Source organism: Protomyctophum parallelum (assembly GCF_964188405.1).
Source record: "Protomyctophum parallelum genome assembly, chromosome: 4".
Lineage (NCBI taxonomy): Eukaryota > Metazoa > Chordata > Actinopteri > Myctophiformes > Myctophidae > Protomyctophum > Protomyctophum parallelum.
This window is the reverse complement of record NC_139700.1, coordinates 40,088,138-40,111,729: the sequence shown is the minus strand read 5'-3', so window position 1 is coordinate 40,111,729 and position 23,592 is coordinate 40,088,138. Positions and strand designations below refer to the sequence as shown.

Sequence of the window (23,592 nt, the reverse complement as noted above, 5' to 3'; positions counted from 1 at the left end):
TGCACCTGGCCTAGGGGGTGCCAAGGTACACAACAAAAAACAGGGGAGACAGGAGTTTACCAAAGAAATATAATTTATTAATTAGCAAAAATAAGGAATCAAAGAATAAATCATGGATAAACAGATGAAGTGTGGAAATCAGTAGTCAGTGGTGTAGTGCGTGTATGCATGAGTGAAGCGTATGTGTGTGCGTGTTGTAAGTATTAACAGAAATGTTGAAAAGAGTGCATGGTGGAAAAGGTGCAGGAGGCAAATGAAAAGAACAGAACTGGGGAAGGACTGGGGAAGCAGGCATTTATAGGGCGTCGCCACCCGAGCCACTTAGGCTGATCATCATGATTAGGCTCTGCTCCCCAATCCTATTGGATAAAAAGAACAGAGGTTACTATAGGGTAAACACACCCTATACCAAAACCAGACAACCTAAGAGTAATATATATATATATATATATTTTTTTTAAATATATTATTGTCAACATTGTTATATTCATTATAACCCACCCTATAAGTAACAGACACACAACTGTTGGCTGCCTCTGTCTTTTGGTTGTTATTATGAATCCAGAATAGCCTCTTTTATATTTACCGTATAGTAGCGTTCCACATCGCTAGGCAACGCTCGGCTCGATGTATTTGACCTAACACATTGACCCGGCACTATGTAACTTTTTTAATGAAATTACATTGTAATTTTGTCCAATCTGTGTGGTAGAGTCTAATTCATACAATTGGGGTAGTTGTATTGTGCCTCCCTGCTCTTCTACTGAAACCTTAGATCCTGTGTCTAGATGAGACATGACCTTTGACATGACCCTGTTTCTGGATTGACACAAATGTTAACCTGAAGATAAAGATACGATTCATCCCCCTGAGCAAGCATTAGCTCAATGTTAAAGATGTCAGTACTTCAGTGCAGGAGCCCGCCCGGGTTCAAATCTAGGGGTAGCAGAGGAAAAGTATATGTAGGGCAGCTTTAAGGGCCTTGCAAACGGGGAGTGATAAAACGTGCCTATACCGGTAGTTCATTTTCAATGAGACCTGCGCTTTTGCTCGTATTAACGTAAGCGCGGCCCCCATGCATTTGTTGCACGCGTGCTCGTTGCGTGCAGACGCCCGCGACTCACCAGACCTGGATTCTGTTTAGCTTTTTTTTGTTTACGCTTGCGTTGTTGCGCCCCTCTTCAACAGACCTGGAGGAGACCTGTGTTGATCCAGGCAACAACGCCTGCGTTCCTCGCTTCACGTTTGCAAGGCCCTTTAAAGCGTCTGTGTGACACTATGCTTTGCCAGTGCCGCCACAGTGCTGCTCATAGATATTTGAAGTGTGCAATGTGTATAAATGTCTGCCATGTGCTTTACTGGTCGGACCAGACCAGCCAGCCTCGTAGAGCCAGCTGTTGAGTTATAGTACTTGGCTTCGTCATGGTAACACTGTGGTGCTCAGGAGACGTGAGGATACAGCCCAGGATTTATTTGCCAAATTATCCTTTGTATAATATAAATTAGTTAATTAAGTCTTCCACATTAACCAGACTCTTCTTGATGGAAAGCTCAGTTGGTGTGACAGCACGATGACATCAGAGTCATCACTTGAGTCACAAGTCGTTCTCAAACCTTTTCATGTCAAGGAGCACCGGATAATGGGTCCCATCTGAAAATATTCTGTGCCGTGGAAGAAAATTCCAATATTCCAAACAAAGTATTGAATGCTCTCACCATGGCTTTCCCGCATGGCATGTGTGAAGTGTGTACAGTACGTCCATGACGTGAATTTCAATCTATTGTCTCCCTTTTTCTATCTTTACAGGACGGAACGAACTGATAGCACGGTACATCAAGCTCCGCACTGGGAAGACACGAACGAGAAAGCAGGTGAGTTCAGGTGAGAGGTGGAGGCAGGTGAGAGAAAGACTCTATACGTGATGGTTTTAGGTTAAAACAATAGGTTTTTATTGTTGTTGTGAAATTTTATTTACGTAGCGATTCTCACAGAGAGGACTGATTGCTTTTACATACAACAAGGAATAAAAACCACCACATGAAGCATAGAAACAATTCAACCAGGTGGTGCTCGGGTGGTGCAGTAGTAAAGTGCCTGCACCAACCTGGAGGTTGTGGATTTGAATCCACCACAGTGCATTCGGCTTTGTTGAGCGTCTATAAACTCTATATGCGTTGTGTTGGGCGGGAGGAGTGGGACAAAGGCCTCTACGTCCTCCCGGTGGGGGCTCCTTTACTGGCAGGTGTGTCAGTAGACAGTAGACACAACAGCAGCAGTGATGTGTGTGGGGAGGAATCAATAGACACATTAGCACACCTGGAGGACAAACCCAAAGACAGTCCACACATACTTGCTTCAAACAGTAGTGTTTTTAGGTGGTTTGGCTTTTTTTCCAGAGGCTGGGAGATACAGAGTGAAAGGCCTTTTCACATTCAGCTATTCATTCAGGTCAGCTGACTGTATTGGGTCGTTGCTGGGCAACATAGCAGGTCATTAAAATATCCAGGTGCGACGCGTTGAGAGCTTATAGATCGGCCTATCAAGACGCATGACCAGAATTGCGATGCTACTGCATCAGTGCTCCTGGGTGGTTAAGCTCTGGAGACAGGCCACCTCCCAGACCCAAAACGTCATCCTGTCCGACCGGGCTGTCGTCAACCGTCACATTATTGTCTATCAACGCCGGAAAAAAAATTCAGTGACAGAGAAGACATGATGACAGTATAGGAAATATTTCCCCCCCAACCTCCTCTCTCAAATACAGCACACGCACGCACGCACGCACGCACCCTGCACAGGCTACCGTAGTTGCAATGTGCCCGGTTGGACGACTAAAGGGGCCTAAAACTGATTTAGGACCGGGGATCCAATGCACAGATGCCCTAAGATCGTATGTCGGTGTTGTTTGTTCACCACCTCACAGAGGGAGCCCGGCACGGGGGCTTGTTAGAAGAGGAGAGACGCCAGGGATGAGGGGAGCAGGGCTGGGGGGGGGGGGGGGGGGGGGGGGGGGCGTGAGCCCGGGATTTGGAACCTTATCCCCACTGTGGGGACCCGATACGGTTAGGTTGAGGTATGGACACTGAGAGATGAGGGGAGAAGAGGGTCCCCCTGGCTGGGATATAGGGTTAGACTGGGAATGTGTGTGTGTGTGTGTGTGTGTGTGTGTGTGTGTGTGTGTGTGTGTGTGTGTGTGTGTGTGTGTGTGTGTGTGTGTGTGTGTGTGTTGTGTGTGTGTGCGTGTGCGTGTGCGTGCGTGTGTGTGTGTGTGTGGGGGGATTATCAGGCAGGGTTATTATAGTTAAAGAGGAATACACTCATGACCAATCATTTTACTATGTCATTAATATACCTTAGACTGTGAAAATAATAAAAATAATCAGTAACATTGTGAAGTACATCTTTGTGATGTCACTGAGATGTACTTCATAATGTTACTGATTTTGTTCAGACCTCCAGTTCTAGGCAACACAGAATGGGGGGACTTTTTAATATTTCCACACAACAACTGACATGAAAATGACATGAAAATTTGTGGTATCCCCCTTTAAAGCTGCACTATGCAACTTTTCTTCCCTCGGATTTGAACCCGGATCCCCTGAGAAAGTGCTGCAATGTTTTACCATTGAGCTAATAATAGAGCCTGTCTGCTTGTTCAGGGGATAAATTAAATCTTGACCTTCATTCACAAAGTTTGTGTCAAACCAGAAACGGGATCATGTCCAGGTGTGCACATTTTCTGGGCTATAGTTCTCAGAGAAGCACCTTGAGATGTTGCTTGGTGCTCACTGCTAGCAGACGTCTCTACTCTACCACAACATTACTTCAGCCAGCATGAGACAGATAAAAATGTACTTGTTTAAGTCACAGATGCATGTTTATGCATCATAAATATATGAACTTTGGCCAAAAGTTTAATCCACATGGGTTCTTGTTTATTTGGATAGACTAGAGCTCCGAACGGCAGCCACATCATAACAACTTTCACATTCAACAACTGTCATGGCAGCTTAGTTACAACCGAAACAGACTTCCTCTTCAAAATAAGAGCCACTTGTAATGATTGGTCAACACACTTTTATTTCTACATTTACTTACAGGACGTAGATAGACTTGACACCAGAACTACTAAATGTTAGTACTAGCGGCAGTACGCAATAGTGCTTCATTTCGTTTGCACACCTGCGCACCTGTTATGTGCACCCCTGATCATGTCTCACTCTTAATAGAAGAGCAGGGAGACCAGATACAACCACCCCAATTGTATAAGTTAACATGCTCTACCATACAGATTGGACACAATTTAATTTAATTTATTAAGTTATATACATCTGCTGGCCTCCTCACCAGCAGCCATGAAGCCTCCTTCACCTCAGAAAGCACAGTAGCAGCACACTGTTAAATCACTATAAGCCCTACTATATATACATTGCAAATGGTGTGTTTATAGCACCTCTATCCAAGGCTCTTCACAACGTTTTATCCATCCACTCACCCATTCACTCACCGATGGGGGTGCCGACCTGCTCTTGGGGGTCCAGTGTCTTCCTTAAGGACACTTGGATGTTAACACAGGGGCCAGTTGGGGATCAAACCGGACCGTTCCCCCAAGCGGCCGCTCTTAACCCCTGAGCCACTGCCACTACTTATGGCGTGAATACGTTGACGAATGGTGGAAAATCACTGTATCACATATGGCATTTGTAGAGCTTGTCGAAATTGTCAAAATTCCTTACAAATACATAAAAAATAAACATCTTGGAAACTTTTGATATCATGTATCCTATATTGACATGCCAAAATTACAACTACTTAACTCTACAACCTCCTGGGTTCCATTCTTGGACCTCAAAAGAGCTCCTTGCATCATGCGTGGGCCTGTCACTCGTCACTGGCCCTGCCTTCAATAAAGCACAAATGGCATAGTCCAGTGCATGGTCAATAAACTTTTTCGCATCAGGGCTCCACTTCAGGGTCACTCTGGGGACCCCCAGGCAGGGGGTTCCCACCATTACATGGACCCTTACAGGTCTTGTACAGTAACTCTGATATTGTACAAATGGAACTCTTAGTTCTACAGGTCCATTTGGTTCCACTCACCATTCGGTTAGACTTGAATAGACCCGAATAAAAGCAAAACCTTGAGAAGCTCTCTCTTAGTGTGTGTAACTGTGTGTGTGTTCCAGGTGTCTAGTCACATCCAGGTGCTAGCACGAAGGAAGGCCCGGGAGATTCAGGTCAAGCTGAAGGTACGATACGTGAGTCACCATCATTTATTCTTCTACTTACTGACTGTTGCGCTGGAATGAAAACAATGTGCCGTTAAACGTTAAATAGATAAAACTTTAATAATAAAACTTTCTGCGTGATTACAGAAACCTCTTAAAATATTTTAATGCATCACACTACAGAGTCACACGCATCTAAGGTATAAAGTATGTAAACTTTAGATATTTTTTCCTTTTGAATCCTGAAAAGTACGTTTTCGGGTTTCTGCCCGACAGAGAAGATATTTGGATAGACGTATTGCAGTGATTTATTTTACTGTAAGTCCTACAGTATCATGCATGCATGCTACAACAAAAGTGTGATTATGGTGCATTAATACATTTTTAAGTGTTTACTTGTAATGTGTGTAATGTGCAGAATGTCATATGGGGGATTCATTCATGCAAACTTTATTGCACTGTTTACCTATTTTTGACCGTAAATATGCATGTGCTGAAATTGTTTGAAATGTTTGGAGAAAAAACAAGGTTAAAATCCAAGGTTGAAGTGAGGTTACCGTGCATAGTGCTGTTTTATCATTGCTGTTGAAGGTGATTCAGTATGTGTGTGTGTGTGTGTGTGTGTGTGTGTGTGTGTGTGTGTGTGTGTGTGTGTGTGTGTGTGTGTGTGTGTGTGTGTGTGTGTGTGTGTGTGTGTGTGTGTGTGTGTGTGTGCGTGCGTGCGTGCGTGCCAAAGCATTCAACTTCCATGACCACAAAGAGCTCATCATCGGCTTTTTAATTGCAGTCCCTTAATGGACGCTATGGTTGTGAATAGAAGGCTCATTGCTCGTGACACTTTTCAATGAAACCTTACCCGATACAATGCCGGCACAGCCCCGAGGCCTTGCTGTTGCATGATTACCAACAATATGAACCAGCAGCGCAATTTGTCCCTGAAACAAATTAATCTGTGGATTGTTCCTTCTAGGCATTTCATTTGGTAATAATTATCTCAATGAAAAAGTTAGTTTTTTCCCTTGTGGTAGGTGTACTACAGGTAGGGTTAAGCTTATACATCCCTGTCCCCCCCCAGCATTAATCATCCTCATGCACGCACGCACGCATGCCAGCACACACACACACACACACACACACGCACACGCACGCACGCACGCACGCGCACACACACACACATACACACACACACACACACACACACACACACACACACACACACACACACACACACACACACACACGCACGCACGCACACACACTTTCTCTCTGTCACCTTGGATGGTGGCCCGCATGGGCTCAGCTGGCAGAGCGTGCGGCCTCGGTCACAGGGTTGGTCTCTCTGACAGGCCCTTTTAAAAATGTCTTTGGTGTAACTGAGCTCCATAGCACATGTACGGCCCCATATTTCAGCTATGCCCTTGTGTTGGCCACAGTTCTGGGAACAAGAATGCACTGTGTGGCCTTGCCCACATTAGGGCCGGGCCTGGCCGGGCAGCAAGTGCTTGTAGCCCCCCTCCCCCCCCCCCCCCCCCCCCCCAGCCCTGGGGGGGGTATTTGGAAAGTGCTGAGGTGGTGCATTTTTAAAAGACAACGGAGAACATGAGAGGTGCATGTCTCCCTATACGGTGGGAAGGGCATTGTTGTTTAAAACCATCTCTTCCATGATAACGTGCTATTTTTTGTATTATTATTTATTTCTTCATAAAGCGTTTCCCTTCCGTGTTAGTGCTGCGTGAGTCACTTAGCATCAGGCATTAACCTTCGGTTATTCGAAAATAGCCAATCTATAACTCCTCATTTTTAAACAAACGTAATTTGTTTTTAAAGAATTGAAAAACACATTAAGAATTCTGCCCAATATTTAGGGACACCAGGGTTACCTAACATATTAGCGTGTGGGACCATGCGTTGCGTGCCCTGCCTTCCACTATGACCTCTAACAGAAGCCGGTTGTCAACACGGGCGCCCGGGCCTCTGCCAAGGCAATAAACTTAACTCCTGTCCTGACCCAAAGGCCCTTGACTGTAGTATCACCCTTCTGCCCTGGCACGCTCTTTGCCAGGCGGGGACCAACAAACACACATACCATGATGCAAACTCCGCTTCGGTCTTTCCCTTTTGCCATTTTAGGGCTTTACTGATCATGTTGCCGGTGAAACGGAGCACTGATATAGACTAAACAGACCAGTGTTGCCAGATTTTGAAAGAGAAGTAAGCTACCAGTGCTGAAATGAAAACGAGCCCAAAAAGAAGCGACTAGGCTACGGCTACTATCTACATAGAAGCTCATGCAACACGTTGCGAGCTATTTTCAAAAAAGGAAAAGGAAAACATCTTGAAACTGAAAATGGCGATTTTATTTTTGAAACATTTGAACAACAACATAATTATTTTCAGATGGGGGAGGTCTGCGGACAAATACATAAATGTTTAATAACCATTGGTTTAAACAACATTAGCAAAGAAGCCCAAATAAGCAACTATATTAGAAACATTAGAAAAAAACCACACACACACACACACACACACACACACACACACACAACCCGCAACTACCAATATTTACAAGTGACTTTAAAGTCCAAAGTTGCTTCTAATAAGCATACCTGGTGGCAACACTGAACAGGTGTGCGAGCGAGGAGAGTGCAGTGCACCCTTCTGCCTTAGGGCCGATTCATACTCCTATTTTACCGCTGTTTCGGTGCTGTAGTGCCGAAATGATTTCGGCTCGTCAGAAATTTTCAGTAGCACCGAAGAGCCGACTTTAGGACAGTACCCGCCCCCCCGAACCTCAAATGACGTCACATTGTAGGCTCTACAGCACCGAACCGACTTTTATTCGGCTCTAAAATAGGAGTATGAATCGGCCCTTACACTCTCTCTCTCTGTGTGTGTCTTTGTGTGTTCCGTGTAGGACCAGGCTGCCAAGGACAAGGCCATGCAGAGTATGGCCAGCATGTCGTCAGCACAGATCCTCTCAGCCACGGCTTTCCAGAACAAAATGGCCCTCCAGGGCCTGTCGAGGCAGGCGTACCCCACTGCTGGTGGAGTGAGTCTAAACATGCAGACGTTATACACGGCAGTGCATGGTTCTTCTCAATCCTTTTGGGTTTTGATCTCTGAACCACACTGGCATACCTCACTATAGCTGTCGCCGGGGCAAGGGTGGGATATATTCCTCAGCCTAGAAGGAAAGTCTGTGGAAGAGAAATTGCACGCTGCGTTCATGATTTGAGGCTGTTTGTTCTAAACGGGCCAATCCTGCAAACTTTGAAAGCCAATGTTAGCCAATTAGGATGGAATAATGAGATATCGGACAGATCCGTCTTGAACACATGACTATAGAGATACCGTGTAACGATTTGAGGGATTTTTGGACAGAATCTGAAGGAGCTGAATATCAAAGAAATTGTTTTACAAAAGCCTCCTGGTGGCGCTATAACAGGCCATTCTGGAAGATTTGGGGCAGAGGTCCCGGTTCATCGTTGGCATCCAGGGAGTGTGTGTGCAAAACATCTACCAGGTTTACGGTGCCAGAGATTAGCTGCACACTGCAAAACATACTCTCTGTCTGTCTGTCTGTCTGTCTGTCTGTCTGTCTGTCTGTCCAAACTCAATCCATTTAATTGGGTTAAGGGTTAACCCTATCAAAACTTTATCTGAAGTCGACCTCAACCATGAAGTTTGATTGAATGTAGTTTTTGTGTCTTATGAGAAATAATGTTTTATTTTCACAGTTTTGGCATGGGGGACTCCCAGGACAGCCCAACGGTCCAGAAGAGTAAGTAACCATTTGATCTCTCATCTTTTTTTTTTCCATAATTCAAATTCAGATCAGTAGCTGCTACTATAGATCTACAAGCACAAAACGTGTTGCTTCACGCCCCGTTTCGAGCAGGCAGCTCACGCACCCCTAGGGGTGCAAGCATTCATTTACGAAAAAATACAAAAAGTTAAATTATGGAGGTAACTAGGTAAGAGGTTTCTGATGCACATAATTATGTGTTTTAGGTCTTCCTATAGGACTTCAAAGCTTCATGATACTGACATGCACTATATTGAATGCACTACATGTGATTTAAGACCTCTTTAAATGACATGACAATTCCCTTTTACTCCTGGAACTGGAAACTTGAAAGCCTGCATAAACAACAGTTTCACCTCACTATTATACCTGTAACTGTGTTGCGATAATAACGTTGATTGATTGATTTGACCTCAGATTTACATAATACATTATCTATCCATTCCTTAGGTTCATGAGTACACTGTACTGTACTGTACTGTACTGTACTGTACTGTACTGTACTGTACTGTACTGTACTGTACTGTACTGTACTGTACTGTACTGTACTGTACTGTACTGTACTGTACTGTACTGTACTGTACTGGTGCTCAAATTGTGGTCTGGGAACCCCTATGGGATTAGGTTCCAGAGGGTCATCAGCCAAATTTGGCTGATCAAAAATAGCAGATATACAAGTGCATCACTTTGTGCCACACTACAAGCTTGTACATCTGCTGTCTTGAAAGTGTTGTAAACTTTTGCATTAAGCTGACATTTCTAACACAAATTTTCTCTTCTGGGGGTTCCTGGTCAAATACACATCAATGTGGGGGTCCTTGACATTGATTTGAGGACCTTTGCTGCACTATTACCGTACCCATCCAATCGCAAAGATTTTCCCAAGAACCAAACGAATATGAACCGAAAATAAATGCTTCAGCTGTTTGCCATTCTGTCGAGGGTCACAGATTCCACTCCGCCATGCAACAACACCCCCATCGTCTTTAGAGGTCAGGTGGCCCAATTAGTGTGAGTCGGAGGGTGGGTCATGGGGGTGAGAGGGGGTCTAATGTGTCTCTTCTCGTCTCCCCAGCATTAAGCCCTTCTCCCAGCAGAGTTACGCCATGCAGGCGTCCGGCCCGCCCCCCATAACAGGTGGGTTCTCCTCATTTCTTACCCCCTTGGCGTGTTGACAGACCTGCATTAACCACTTGAACCCTAGCATCCCTATTCTGGAGGGGGGGGAGGGGGGTGGGAATATTTGGCTGATCTACAAGCTTGTGATGCGTCACGTTGCTATGCATTGCCATCTTGTAGATCTTGTTTTTTTTTTCGCAAAGAGATTTGATGTCGCAGGAAATACTTGCGGACCTAGTACAGAGCCATGGGGGACCCCAGTCAACTAAGTATAGTAGTATGTGTAGTATAGTGTTATGAGATGTTGGGAATGACAATTGGCGTCGCATCCCTTCAGGGTATGGGACGTAACTCTGCTACATGTCACAGAGAGACGGGCAGCAAAGCTCGTGGCTTATTTCGAACATAATGTTTTCAGATACATATTTTAGCGTTATGATTACGTTTAAAACGAGTAATACACTACAATGTCTGGATGTCATCTTGAATGAGATTAAAAACTGAGTAGTTCTGTAATCAAAACCAGCTGTGTTGGAGGAACGTGCAGTGATGGGAATCAACCAGGTGAATGAAATCAAGATTCATTTATATTCACTCGACACGTTCACTTGACACGTCATCGCGCATCATGATTTTGTTCAAAGGAAGTAATTAAAATTGGATTTGTATGGACTTTTGATATAAAAATGTAAATAGGCCTACACAAAGATGGAAATGTTCCCATTGTTTTGGCATAGACTGTTAGGTATGCCCATATGATGACCACGGATATTATGCTCTAAAAGTGTGAAAAACGTATTTTTCATTTCCCTGCGTATTTAAGGTTAAAAGGATAACACAAAAAAGTCCTGGGTACTTCCATTGTGGTCCTATGTATTAATTACATTATTAATGTGTTAAAATATAATTTTAATACATTAATACTTGTGATCAACAAATACAAACAACTATATGTACACAAGGAAAAGGAAAAAACGGCTGTGAATGACACCGTTCAATGGGAATTCAAATCTATCTCTACTTCTTTTGGTCTTTTGGTAGATATTTCTTTAGGCCAGTTTTTGAAAGACACCGGTGATTCAAACCCTTTAATGGCGAAATTATATCGCACATAAGTTGTTGACAAATACGCTTCTTGCACAGGATACGAAAGCACGGCAGGGCTGTCCATGTCCCCCGGCGCCCCCCCATGGCAGGGTAGAAGTATTGCCAGCTCCAAGCTCCGTATGCTGGAGTTCTCTGCCTTCCTGGAGCAGCCTCAGGACCCAGAGACTGTGAGTATATACACCGTGACCCAAACTAGTGAAAAGATAGCAGATCTACAAGCTCACAATGCGTTGCAATGCAGCACGATGTGAGCTTGTAGACCGGTTATTTTCACTACTTCTCTATAATGCTAATGCGTAAAACCGTCTCGCCCAATGCATGCACTTATAAAGTGTGGACAGTCAGACAGTCCTAAAGATCAGATTTGACAAACAAATCGTCACTGTCGGATGACAACTTCATAATTATGTAAAAGAAATAGCAAAAATGACAGATCTACAAGCTTAAAGCATGCCACTTCGTGCCACGTTTCGAGCTTGCATATCTGCTACTTTTGATGTTGTTGTGTGACGCTGTAGTATGATCAAGTAGGGCATTAACCCACTCTGGCGGGAACCCTTTTTGGTGTTAGCATTATGTTATGCTTTAGCTATTGAAAAATAGCAGATCTACAAGCTCATAGCGCGCCACCGAGTGGCGCGCTACGAGCTTGTAGGTCTGCTATTTATGGAGAGATGAGAGGTTTCTGCCTGACAGCAACGATATCATATTTGTCTACAGTCCAAACAGGGCCTAATCAGTATCCGTGTGTGTGTGTCACCCTGCAGTTCAACAAGCACCTTTTTGTGCACATCGGTCAGTCCAACCCCAGCTACAGTGACCCGTACCTGGAGGCGGTGGACATCCGGCAGATCTACGACAAGTTCCCAGAGAAGAAGGGAGGCTTGAAGGAGCTGTTTGACAAAGGGCCACACAACTCCTTCTTCCTCGTCAAGTTCTGGGTGAGCAGGACCCTCCGTCTGGTTAAACCTTTCAGGCCGCAACCTCCCAAAATAATCATATTTAACCCATTCAGGCCTGATGACAATTTTCTGAAAGATTTGAGGCACATTTTAACGATTTTTCAAAAATAGCAGCTTGTAGCGCGCCACTCGGTGGCGCGCTATGAGCTTGTAGATCTGCTATTTTTCAATAGCTAAAGCATAACATGATGCTAACACCAAAAGGGGTTCCCGCTCAAAATGGGTTAACTGGGGTCCCCCCCCCCCCCACCCTGACGAGCACTTGGAATTGTAGGCGTCACATTTAGTTTGAGTCGGTTCCACAGATAAATGTTGTGAAAACAGCCAAACTACAAGCTCACAACACCTGCCACTGAAAGGTGTTTTTAGAAAAAAGAAAGAAAAAATGTGGGAAAAGAATATATAAATGTTGGCACAAAATCTATCCACAGGGTCAAGTAGGCTATACATATCAATTTGGCCGTCCTTGACATGGAAACCTAATGTGAGAACTAGTGCATTAAACGTAGTTCAGCTGAGGTTCACACATGCATATACTGTCATGAAGGCAGGGTGAGAGAGTACAGTTTATGTTGTCGTTAATGTTTTTTGGCACCTGTTGACCGTTAATGGCCTGGCGGTGTTATCTCACTGGTGGCAGCTAAGCGTCAGGAGTTAAAGGAACTTACAGGTGATTTAGTGATAAAATGAATGGAAAGTAAGTCACTGATCCACAGACGTGAATGTGGTGGTATTCACTGGCGCAGAGGGCATCACAGTCTGTGTGTGTGTGTGTGTGTGTGTGTGTGTGTGTGTGTGTCCATTTGTTAGTGCCCCCCGTGTCTGTTTGTGTGTACATTTTTACAATTTCCTTAGTGTGTGTGTGTGTGTGTGTGTGTGTGTGTGTGTGTGTGTGTGTGTGTGTGTGTGTGTGTGTGTGTGTGTGTGTGTGACGGCAGCCTTGGGGAGAGTGGCAGGTCTGATCTTTCACTTGGGAAATGTGAGACAGGGCACCTGTCCCCTCGCTATTAGGCTGAACCCAGCCCACACGCACTACGCTTATTTATAGACCACACACGCATACACACACACACACACACACACACACACACACACAACACGTGTACACGCCTACATCAGCACAATCTTACACATACAGAACACACGCACTCGTCTCGTCGTTGCGTCGTTCTACAAACAATCCTTTCGATGGACATTTTGATCCAAAATTGCACGATCATGTGCGGTATTAGTAATACAGAAAAGCGGGGCCCTTAGTAGTGGCGAGTGGGTAGAGAGGGACGGATGTCTGGGGACCCCTAAATGGTCTCTGTCGGGTGGAAACCTCATATGATCAAAACGGTTACTTTTCAGGATGCAAATTAGCTCTTACAATAAATGCACCCCGTTGTGTTCATACAGTGTAATCCACGTAACTGGAGAACCGTTCGCCCCACCAACTACAACTTTGAAACACGGGCCATATACCAGTTCCACACCACCACAGGGAGTGCAGTGCCATGCAGGGCTTGAGTCGGTCGGATACACTGTTGTCCAGAAATGCCACAGAAGCCTCTGGCCAGGCTCTGCCAGTGGACCTAATGAGCCTAAGTCCTCTCACCTGTAGAATTCCCGGCCTCTGCCTCATCCAATTGATTGCCTTGGCAACCCCACACCTGCCATTTGATTACTTAACCACTCCACCTTTCACAGTCAGTTTGCACTCTTCAGACACATGCGTAGACAGACAGATACAGAGATCTCCATATATTGTCACAAAAGGGACACAGACATACGGTTAAAACGGGTATTGCATACTAGGTTCCCAACTTGCATCGTTCCCAAGTAGGCCGGTGGCCGACGTGCACATGGGTCTAGTGATTTAAAATGCAGTAAACATTTATTTTTGTTTCACTAATGCAGGTAAAATGTTAAACCACTTAAGCCCTATTTCATGCCATGCAATGTATGGTGATGTCGGTATTTTGCATTAATATTTTACTATGGTATAGAATTTCCCTCTATACAGTAGGTGTACGTATATTAGGGATATTTCACTTTCAAACACCAGGGTCATTTGGGGTCTTCTGTGAGCACCCCGGGACAGTTTTAACCCATTCTGACCCGAGATCTGATTCTAAAAATGTCTTCTACATCCTGACAGGTTTCTGAAAAAGCTATGTTGTCAGTCGTTCTTCGATTTTTCAAAAATAGCAGACCTACAAGCTCGTAGCGCGCCACTCGGTGGCGTGCTATGAGCTTGTAGATCTGCTATTTTTAAATAGCTAAAGAATAACATAATGTAACACCAAAAGGGGTTCCCGCCTAAAATGGATTAAGTTGCTTGGTTTAGATATTTGTGACCAGGTTTGACTGAGAGACTGCCATAGCGCAAATTCCAGCTTTTCACCAGAGGAGAAAAACTTTTTTTTTTTTTTAATGAGTTAATAGAGACCACAGAAGTGAACCTTTCAAGCCTGTTTTCTCACCTCGCTGTTTTCTGCAAGACATCACTCTATAAGCCATATCTCCAAAACTGGTGGGACAAACTGAACAACCAATATGTCAATTTGAAGCTATGATTCCCTGCTTTCATATGACACGGAAAAACGAAAATAAAAATAAAATCCAATGGCAGTCCCTCAGTCAAATTTGGTAACATTTGATATCCATTTTATCAGGCACGCCCCCTTCCTATATACAAACTCATTCTCGTGACTGACATCGTCATTCAGATTTTTTTTGTCATTCATTACTTTTTAACATTTTTACAATTAAAAGTTATAATAGAAACAAAACAATGGTTTTGTATAGGAAAGGGGGCATGTCTGCCCTCAGATTGACGTGGGTGGCATCGGGGCTGTGTTGTTGTGCTGACTTTAACAAGGCTGCGCCATGCACGGCTCTGCTCTCATCTGCACCCGGCCTGCCATTCCACAAGGCCATTGAATGTCACTTTCACGGCGCGCCCGGACGCTATCTCATGCCACCAGTTGGCCTGGCGTTCTGTATACGTGAGACTTCAGCCTTCTCTCATGGAAACCGACCGCCACCTTATTTATTGTGGGGAGATAAAAGGCATGGTGAGTGACACCCCTATTGGACACATACGGCGGCCATCTCTCCCTCTGTCCTCCCGGAGAGAGAGAAGCAGCAGCTGCTGCTGGGGGAGCCGTGGCATTTGATGAAGGGGGTTAGGGCTGTATATCACTACAACACACAGAGTACAGGGGGGGGGGGGGAGAGAAAGAAAGGTGGTGAGATGGAGAGAGAGAGAGAGAGGGAGAGAGGTGGTGAGATAGAGAGAGGGAGAGAGAGAGAGAGAGAGAGAGAGAGAGAGAGAGAGAGGGGGGGGGGAGAGAAAGAAAGGTGGTGAGATGGAGAGAGAGAGGGGGAGAGAGGTGGTGAGATAGAGAGAGGGAGAGGGAGAGGGAGAGAGAGAGAGAGAGAGAGAGAGAGAGGTGGTGAGATGGAGGGAGAGAGAGAGAGAGAGGTGGTGAGAGGAAGAGATAGTGGGGTATAGTATAGATAGGGATAGTGTTAAGGTTTTGAGAAAAAGAGAAAAGGGGGGGGGGTGGAGTATAGGATATGGGGATTCTTTTAAGCGATCGAGAGAGAGAGAGAGACAGACAGAGAAAGAGAGAGATAGAGAGAGAGACGAAGACAGAGACACACAGAGAGACTGCATGGGGATAGAGAGACAGAGCGGGGGAGACAGACAGAGAGAGAGGTGGGGGACAGACGGAGAGACAAAAAAGAGACCGGGGACATTGAGGCATTACGGATGCAACCAGTCATCAGTCAGTGGGACGTGATGTCTCCTCCTGTCCAGCCGATGGCCTCCAGCAGCCATGATGACACACACACAGCTCTCCTTCTATCTGCCTCCCAGAGGGGGGTCTTGTCTTCCCATTCTGATGGCATGCGCCACAAAATAACACAAATTCTGCCGCAGCAAAACCCCCCCACCAGGCCACCACCACCGAAACTCTGGGGGAGGGTTCCAGGGGGTCCCCACCACAGTACATTTTTTTAATACAGCATCATAATCATTTTAATCACTTCAATGATTATTTTATTATGTTGGCTATTCAGAAATAGCAGTTTCATGCCACGCTGCGAACTCGTACATCTGCTCTTTTTCTTTTTTTATTCTTGAAAGTATTAGAAGTAGAAGAATATATGTCTTTTTTTTAACAGAAATCTTCTCTTCTGGAGAATCCCTGTCACAAAACATTTTCAGTCAAATACATCAATTTGTGTCTCTTTGGCATGAAAGAGTTTGAGAACCACTGTGGCTAACGGAGAGGATTGAAACACTGGAGAACGGAGCGCTCGCGGCCATACAAATAAGCAAAATGAAATCCTTAACACATCTGAAGATATGATAACCTTGTTAACGCCGCCATAAAGTCCCAGAGGAGAAAAAAAAGCAATGTGTTTGATGTTGTTGCCACAGCGACGCAGGTTGTCAGGCGCGGGTCATGACTCGGGGGTGTCCTGAGGCACAGGGGTTGGCATGGCGACCGGTGACAGGCGGCTGGCCTGCCTCCAAAGCTATGGCATTCTGGATTGAATTTCCAAGCCAGCAAATCCACCACCCCCACCTCCCACCCCCCTTTCCCCATCCCCCTCCCCACCTAGACAGCAGTGGTGTGAAAGTACGCTTAGTTACTTAAAGTACTTTACTCCCAAGTACAATGGGATACTTGTACTATGTCCTTTTCTTTTCCAATATTTCCTTGCTGTTGGGCTGAAAACTCTTATTTCCATATAGGCCCTATAAAGCCCCTATACTAGATCATACTACACAGTATCAAAGGGAGCATTGTTTTGAGCTTGTAGATTTTTGAAAAGCTACAGTATCTTGAAAAGTAACAGTTTTGGACATTTTGCTGTCCATCCGACAGAGACGATGTCATACTTCATACCCCACCACATCTCGCAGGCAGATATTGTACTTTTGACTATAGCACCGCAAATATTTGAAACCTTTACAAGTAACTATGTAGATTTAAGATTATTAATACAAATCATACATTCAACAATTGAGCCCTATTTTATACTTTGTGCAAAAATGGCCAATCTTGCGACACACCCTGTGAGCTCGGGTATTTTTGGAAGATTTTGACACATTTTCTTTAAACTTTTGAAGCAGTTGTGAAATAGCAGGACATTCTGCATAATGACTGCTTTTACTTATGGCACTTTTCAGTGTAATTTGAGGCAGTACGGTTTTGCATTTTCACTCATAGCATTTCTGTAACGGAGGCTTTCTACAATGTGGTACTGCTTTTTACTCAAGTAAAAATCTCTTACACCCCCACTAATAGACGGCCACTGGCTGCCCTGCGTTGTACCCCCTCCCCACCCACACCCACACACACACACACACGCACTCACACACACACACGCACACACACTGTGCCCGACTGCCCGTGGCCCTGTCCTAACGGATTGTCTAGCGCCTTTGAAGTGCTGAGGGAATCCGATTTGGGCCAGCGCTGCTAAATTGTTACACAGCCAGCCGGCCCACCGTGATCTAATCAGCCAATTGCGCGCTGTTGATTGTAATTGGATGAATTCCCTCGCAGGCCGTTAGGGGAGCGGGCAAACGGCGGTGCGGTGGGGGTCACCGGGCCCCGGGGATGAAGACAAATAGAGGAATTAGGGGGAAGGGGGGTCCGGGGCGATGAAGACGAAGAGATGAGGAGAGGTTGAACGGCGGCTCAATGGCCCATTAGGAGACAAGGGCCTGAGAGGGGAATAGGTAAAGTATCGCTGTCTGTTGATGTAGATGGCACCTCGCCCTAATCTGAGATCAGATTACAGCAGCACCATATTCTGATGTCTGACCTATCAGGAGGATTTGAAATGGAGCAGAAACCTGGATAAATGGGGGACTTGAGGTGTGTGTGTGTGTGTGTGTGTGTGTGTGTGTGTGTGTGTGTGTGTGTGTGTGTGTGTGTTCTGTGTGTGTGTGTGTGTGTGTGTGTGTGTGTGTGTGTGTGTGTGTGTGTGTGCGCGCGCGCTTGCGTGCGTGCATGCGGTGTCTCTCTCTCTGTCTCTCGCTGTGTGTCTCTCCCTCTTTTTCCCTCTCTCTGTCTCTCTCTCTCTCTCACACACACACACACACACACACACACACACACACACACTCACACACACACACGCACACATACACACACTCACACACACACGCACACACACACACACACACACACACACACACATGCGCTGCATCTTGGGAATGCAGGATTGACAGCCTAATGCTAAGTCAACAGGGGCCATGGATGGGCCACGGGATGCTCCTTGGCTTTGCAGAGAATCCCTCTCAGGCTTTGTGGAGCTGTCAGAGTTAGTGACACAGCTTCATTAAGCTCAGAACACACGTGTTCACACCCTCCACTCTTCTCGCCATCCGCCCCGTGCACCCATGTGTCCTATACTTCCTTCAAGAAAACACACCTTACAAAGGTGCTTTTGTCATGATCAAGTAGGTAGTTAATTTACGAAGGGAAATAAATGTTTAAATATGGATATTAGAGCTTTCTGCCCGACAGCAATGATATGTGATGTTTTGAAAGAGTGACAGAAGATCGTCTTTTCTTTCACCTGGAAAATAAATGTTGTAACCACGATCATCAGCTCTCAGTCATGGGCCGTTGAATACGACTTCTGCTTGTTTTGACCAAAAGCGCAGACGGGGAAAAGAATCCTGAGATGAATGGATTTTTGTAAAATCTGTTTCCATGAACTGCCAGGTGTTTTTGACCAGTACTGTTTCCCTCCCTCCTCCATGCAGGATGAACTGCCAGGTGTTTTTGACCAGTACTGTGTCCCTCCCTCCTCCATGCAGGATGAACTGCCAGGTGTTTTTGACCAGTACTGTTTCCCTCCCTCCTCCATGCAGGATGAACTGCCAGGTGTTTTTGACCAGTACTGTGTCCCTCCCTCCTCCATGCAGGTGTTTTTGACCAGTACTGTGTCCCTCCCTCCTCCATGCAGATGTTTTTGACCAGTACTGTGTCCCTCCCTCCTCCATGCAGATGTTTTTGACCAGTACTGTGTCCCTCCCTCCTCCATGCAGGTGTTTTTGACCAGTACTGTGTCCCTCCCTCCTCCATGCAGGTGTTTTTGACCAGTACTGTGTCCCTCCCTCCTCCATGCAGATGTTTTTGACCAGTACTGTGTCCCTCCCTCCTCCATGCAGGTGTTTTTGACCAGTACTGTGTCCCTCCCTCCTCCATGCAGGTGTTTTTGACCAGTACTGTGTCCCTCCCTCCTCCATGCAGGTGTTTTTGACCAGTACTGTGTCCCTCCCTCCTCCATGCAGGTGTTTTTGACCAGTACTGTGTCCCTCCCTCCTCCATGCAGGTGTTTTTGACCAGTACTGTGTCCCTCCCTCCTCCATGCAGGCGGACCTGAGTGCCAACCTGCAGGACGACAGTGGCTTCTTCTACGGCGTGTCCAGTCAGTACGAGAGCTCCGACAACATGATCATCACCTCCTCCACCAAGGTCTGCTCCTTCGGCAAGCAGGTGGTGGAAAAGGTGGAGGTGAGAGAGAGAGAGAGAGAGAGAGAGAGAGAGAGAGAGAGAGAGAGGAAGGAATGAATGATGTGGAGCCCAGAGGTTCTCAAACTGTTTCATGTCAAGGACCCCCAAAATGATATGTACACCCCCCCCACCACCACCACCGCCTAAACATCTTTGCTTTAACCTATTCTGACCTGAGATCAGATTCTAAATTCTGTCAGTCGTTCTTCGATTTTTCAAAAATAGCAGACCTACAAGCTATGAGCTTGTAGATCTGCTATTTTTAAATAGCTAAAGCATAACAAAATGCTAACACCAAAAGGGGTTCCCGACCCCAAAATGGGTTAAAGATTTGCACACTTTTTCACGATTTTTCAAATATAGATCTACAAGCTCAGTGCAGCACTTGTGCCGTGAGTTTGTAGATCTGCTATTTTTCAATATCTAAAATATAAAATATGGTTCGAGTAGTTAAAGTCTATTGGGAGCACCTGCTGCTTTCCCCCCTCTGTCCAATCACATGAGTCAACGCGGAGACAGAAGGCAGCCATAGTTTGCTGTGACCGTACCCTAAAAGGTTACTTCAACCCCAGGACTAATTTGTCCATTTCATAAAACTAGACATCCGTGTAGGATACAGCCTGAGCCAGGGAGTACTTAAAAAAATAATGATGCTGTCTGTGAGCTTGACCACAATTGAGATTAAAAAAAAATATGAATCATTATTCAACTCGACATGACTCACCGTTGCGCTTAACGCACGCACGCACGCACGCACGCACGCACGCACGCACGCACGCACACATGCACGCACACACACACACACACACACACACACACACACACACACACACACGCGCACACACACACACACACACACACACACACACAGTATACAGTACATACTATCCTTTGGTAGCACCTTCTGCCACACAATGTTATTGTCCGCCTTGCCTTTATCATTTGATTATTGTCGGTAACATTATGTATTGTCATATTTAGAGAGGCATACATTGCATTAGGTCTATTATATGTTAAACATTTTGCACATTATCACATAGATGACCCCATTGAATGTACCAAACTGAGTTTCAGTGGCATGAGTTATTTTGACGTTTGCCATGATGCATTTCCATATTATCGTCTCTGTCTAGCACAGTGGTAACCAACCTTTCCAATTGTAAGCCATGATCTACCACTAAAATGTGTTAAAAAAACACTTGTTTTTTGCGATTTCTGACAGGCTCAATTCATGTGCACACATCCAGAGACTATAGTTTACGAATAAATAACTGATAGTTATATAATTAATGCCTAAATATTAAGACAAATGTATTAGAAATATACATATTATTATCTTATTTGTTGAGTTTTTTTTAATAAAACAAAACGCAAAGGACATGAAATGAATTGCTTATATAGCACACTATTCAGTTCGATGAATATTCATATTTACAGATGTTCAAATGACAAATGCATACAGTACATGATCATATATTTGAACAGTTATGGTGACTGATACAATACTTTCAGACAGTGTCAGCCCACCTTTAATGAGACTGCTGTGACTGCACATTATCTGCAAGCGTTTTGAAATCTGGTTCATACTAGTTAGTGATTGCCAGTCTGAGGCTGTCATTAAGATGTGAGTCAGTCATACGAGTTCTAAACTTGGATTTCATTTTCATTTGTGAAAAGGCCATTTCACATAACATAAGTGGAGCCAAAGTAGGCATTTGAGTGCACAAGACACAATCAGGGGATACTTCTCTCTGCTCACAAGTGAACAAAAAAGTCCTGCTTTTTAGCTCTGTCCTCCAGTGGATAGTCAGTTACCAGTTCATAAATCTCCATTTTATCCGTTGTCATTGATAGGATTTTATGAAGAGGAATCTTGTCGTCACGCAATTAAATCCTTGAATGCATTGTACACATACTCACCCCGGGTCCTTTTTTTCCAACAGAATAAGGGCTAGAAAGTCCTCTTTGGTGGTAAAATCAGGGGAAAACACAATTAGCTGGGCGGTGTCCGTGGCATATCAGTGGACTTGTCGAACTGAAGTGAAAAGTATTCACATATTGACAAGGCTTTGAATACGTTTATCAATGCTTTAAATTCCTCCTTGTTTTTATGGTTAGAAAACAAGCAGGCCACCGTGACATTCAGCAATTCTTAAACCATGTCCCTGTCCGTAAATGGTTCCTTGCACTGAGCCAAAACATGGCTAAGTCGGAAGGATGGATGCTCCCAATTCCTGGTGGAAATGATTATTGATGTTTATGATTTATTTCCGCCAGATCTTCCATAGTCAGAGTAGAGTAGTCACTGCATGCTTGCCTGTGTAGGTATAGTAGTGAGTGAGAGGCTGTTTAGCTCTGTGGGTTTTTATACTGTTCTGTTCTGATATGCATGACTATTATGCACAAGTTGTGCATAATAGTCAGACAAACAAACACTGCAGTTGATGGCCCAACACATGTCTGGGGCCATCACGGCGAGCTATTCTAAATGCACGTTCTGTGTATTGGTAGTGATGGACTGGCTGCCTGTCAGTCTGACACCCGCTCACTCCGGGATCTACTGGAATGGCTCGTGCGAGCTACTGGTAGCTCCTGAACCCCTGGTTGGTTACCCCTGGTTGTTTACCCCTGGTTGGTTACCCCTGGTTGTTTACCCCTGGTTGTTTACCCCTGGTTGGTTACCCCTGGTTGTTTACCCCTGGTTGTTTACCCCTGGTTGGTTACCCCTATGGTTGTTTACCCCTGGTTGTTTACCCCTGGTTGGTTACCCCTATGGTTGTTTACCCCTGGTTGTTTACCCCTGGTTGGTTACCCCTGGTTGGTTACCCCTATGGTTGTTTACCCCTGGTTGGTTACCCCTATGGTTGTTTACCCCTGGTTGTTTACCCCTGGTTGTTTACCCCTGGTTGGTTACCCCTGGTTGTTTACCCCTGGTTGTTTACCCCTGGTTGTTTACCCCTGGTTGGTTACCCCTGGTTGTTTACCCCTGGTTGGTTACCCCTATGGTTGTTTACCCCTGGTTGTTTACCCCTGGTTGGTTACCCCTGGTTGTTTACCCCTGGTTGGTTACCCCTATGGTTGTTTACCCCTGGTTGTTTACCCCTGGTTGTTTACCCCTGGTTGTTTACCCCTGGTTGGTTACCCCTGGTTGGTTACCCCTGGTTGTTTACCCCTGGTTGGTTACCCCTATGGTTGGTTACCCCTGGTTGTTTACCCCTGGTTGGTTACCCCTGGTTGGTTACCCCTGGTTGGTTACCCCTGGTTGTTTACCCCTGGTTGGTTACCCCTGGTTGGTTACCCCTGGTTGGTTACCCCTATGGTTGGTTACCCCTGGTTGTTTACCCCTGGTTGGTTACCCCTGGTTGGTTACCCCTGGTTGTTTACCCCTGGTTGGTTACCCCTGGTTGGTTACCCCTGGTTGGTTACCCCTGGTTGGTTACCCCTATGGTTGGTTACCCCTGGTTGTTTACCCCTGGTTGGTTACCCCTGGTTGGTTACCCCTGGTTGGTTACCCCTGGTTGGTTACCCCTGGTTGGTTACCCCTATGGTTGGTTACCCCTGGTTGTTTACCCCTGGTTGGTTACCCCTGGTTGGTTACCCCTGGTTGGTTACCCCTATGGTTGGTTACCCCTGGTTGTTTACCCCTGGTTGGTTACCCCTGGTTGGTTACCCCTGGTTGGTTACCCCTGGTTGGTTACCCCTGGTTGGTTACCCCTGGTTGTTTACCCCTGGTTGGTTACCCCTGGTTGGTTACCCCTGGTTGGTTACCCCTATGGTTGGTTACCCCTGGTTGTTTACCCCTGGTTGGTTACCCCTGGTTGGTTACCCCTGG

The 23,592-nt window shown here is 45.4% G+C and overlaps 1 protein-coding gene across 4 annotated transcripts in view; it reads left to right on the top strand.

Annotated features, from left to right (window-relative positions):
* tead4 (TEA domain transcription factor 4) overlaps window positions 1–23,592 on the top strand; it is a 50,999-nt gene that overhangs the window by 22,037 nt on the left and 5,370 nt on the right. The window contains exons 2-9 of one of the 4 annotated variants that reach the window (XM_083762595.1): window positions 1,808–1,872; window positions 5,188–5,250; window positions 8,144–8,278; window positions 8,967–9,010; window positions 10,110–10,171; window positions 11,297–11,427; window positions 12,028–12,201; window positions 19,620–19,760. In XM_083762595.1, the coding sequence (XP_083618721.1) occupies window positions 1,808–1,872; window positions 5,188–5,250; window positions 8,144–8,278; window positions 8,967–9,010; window positions 10,110–10,171; window positions 11,297–11,427; window positions 12,028–12,201; window positions 19,620–19,760 (815 nt within the window). Of the gene's footprint in view, window positions 1–1,807; window positions 1,873–5,187; window positions 5,260–8,143; window positions 8,279–8,966; window positions 9,011–10,109; window positions 10,172–11,296; window positions 11,428–12,027; window positions 12,202–19,619; window positions 19,761–23,592 lie in introns of all 4 variants that reach the window. The other 3 variants (XM_083762594.1, XM_083762597.1, XM_083762596.1) reach the window with 3 other exon arrangements.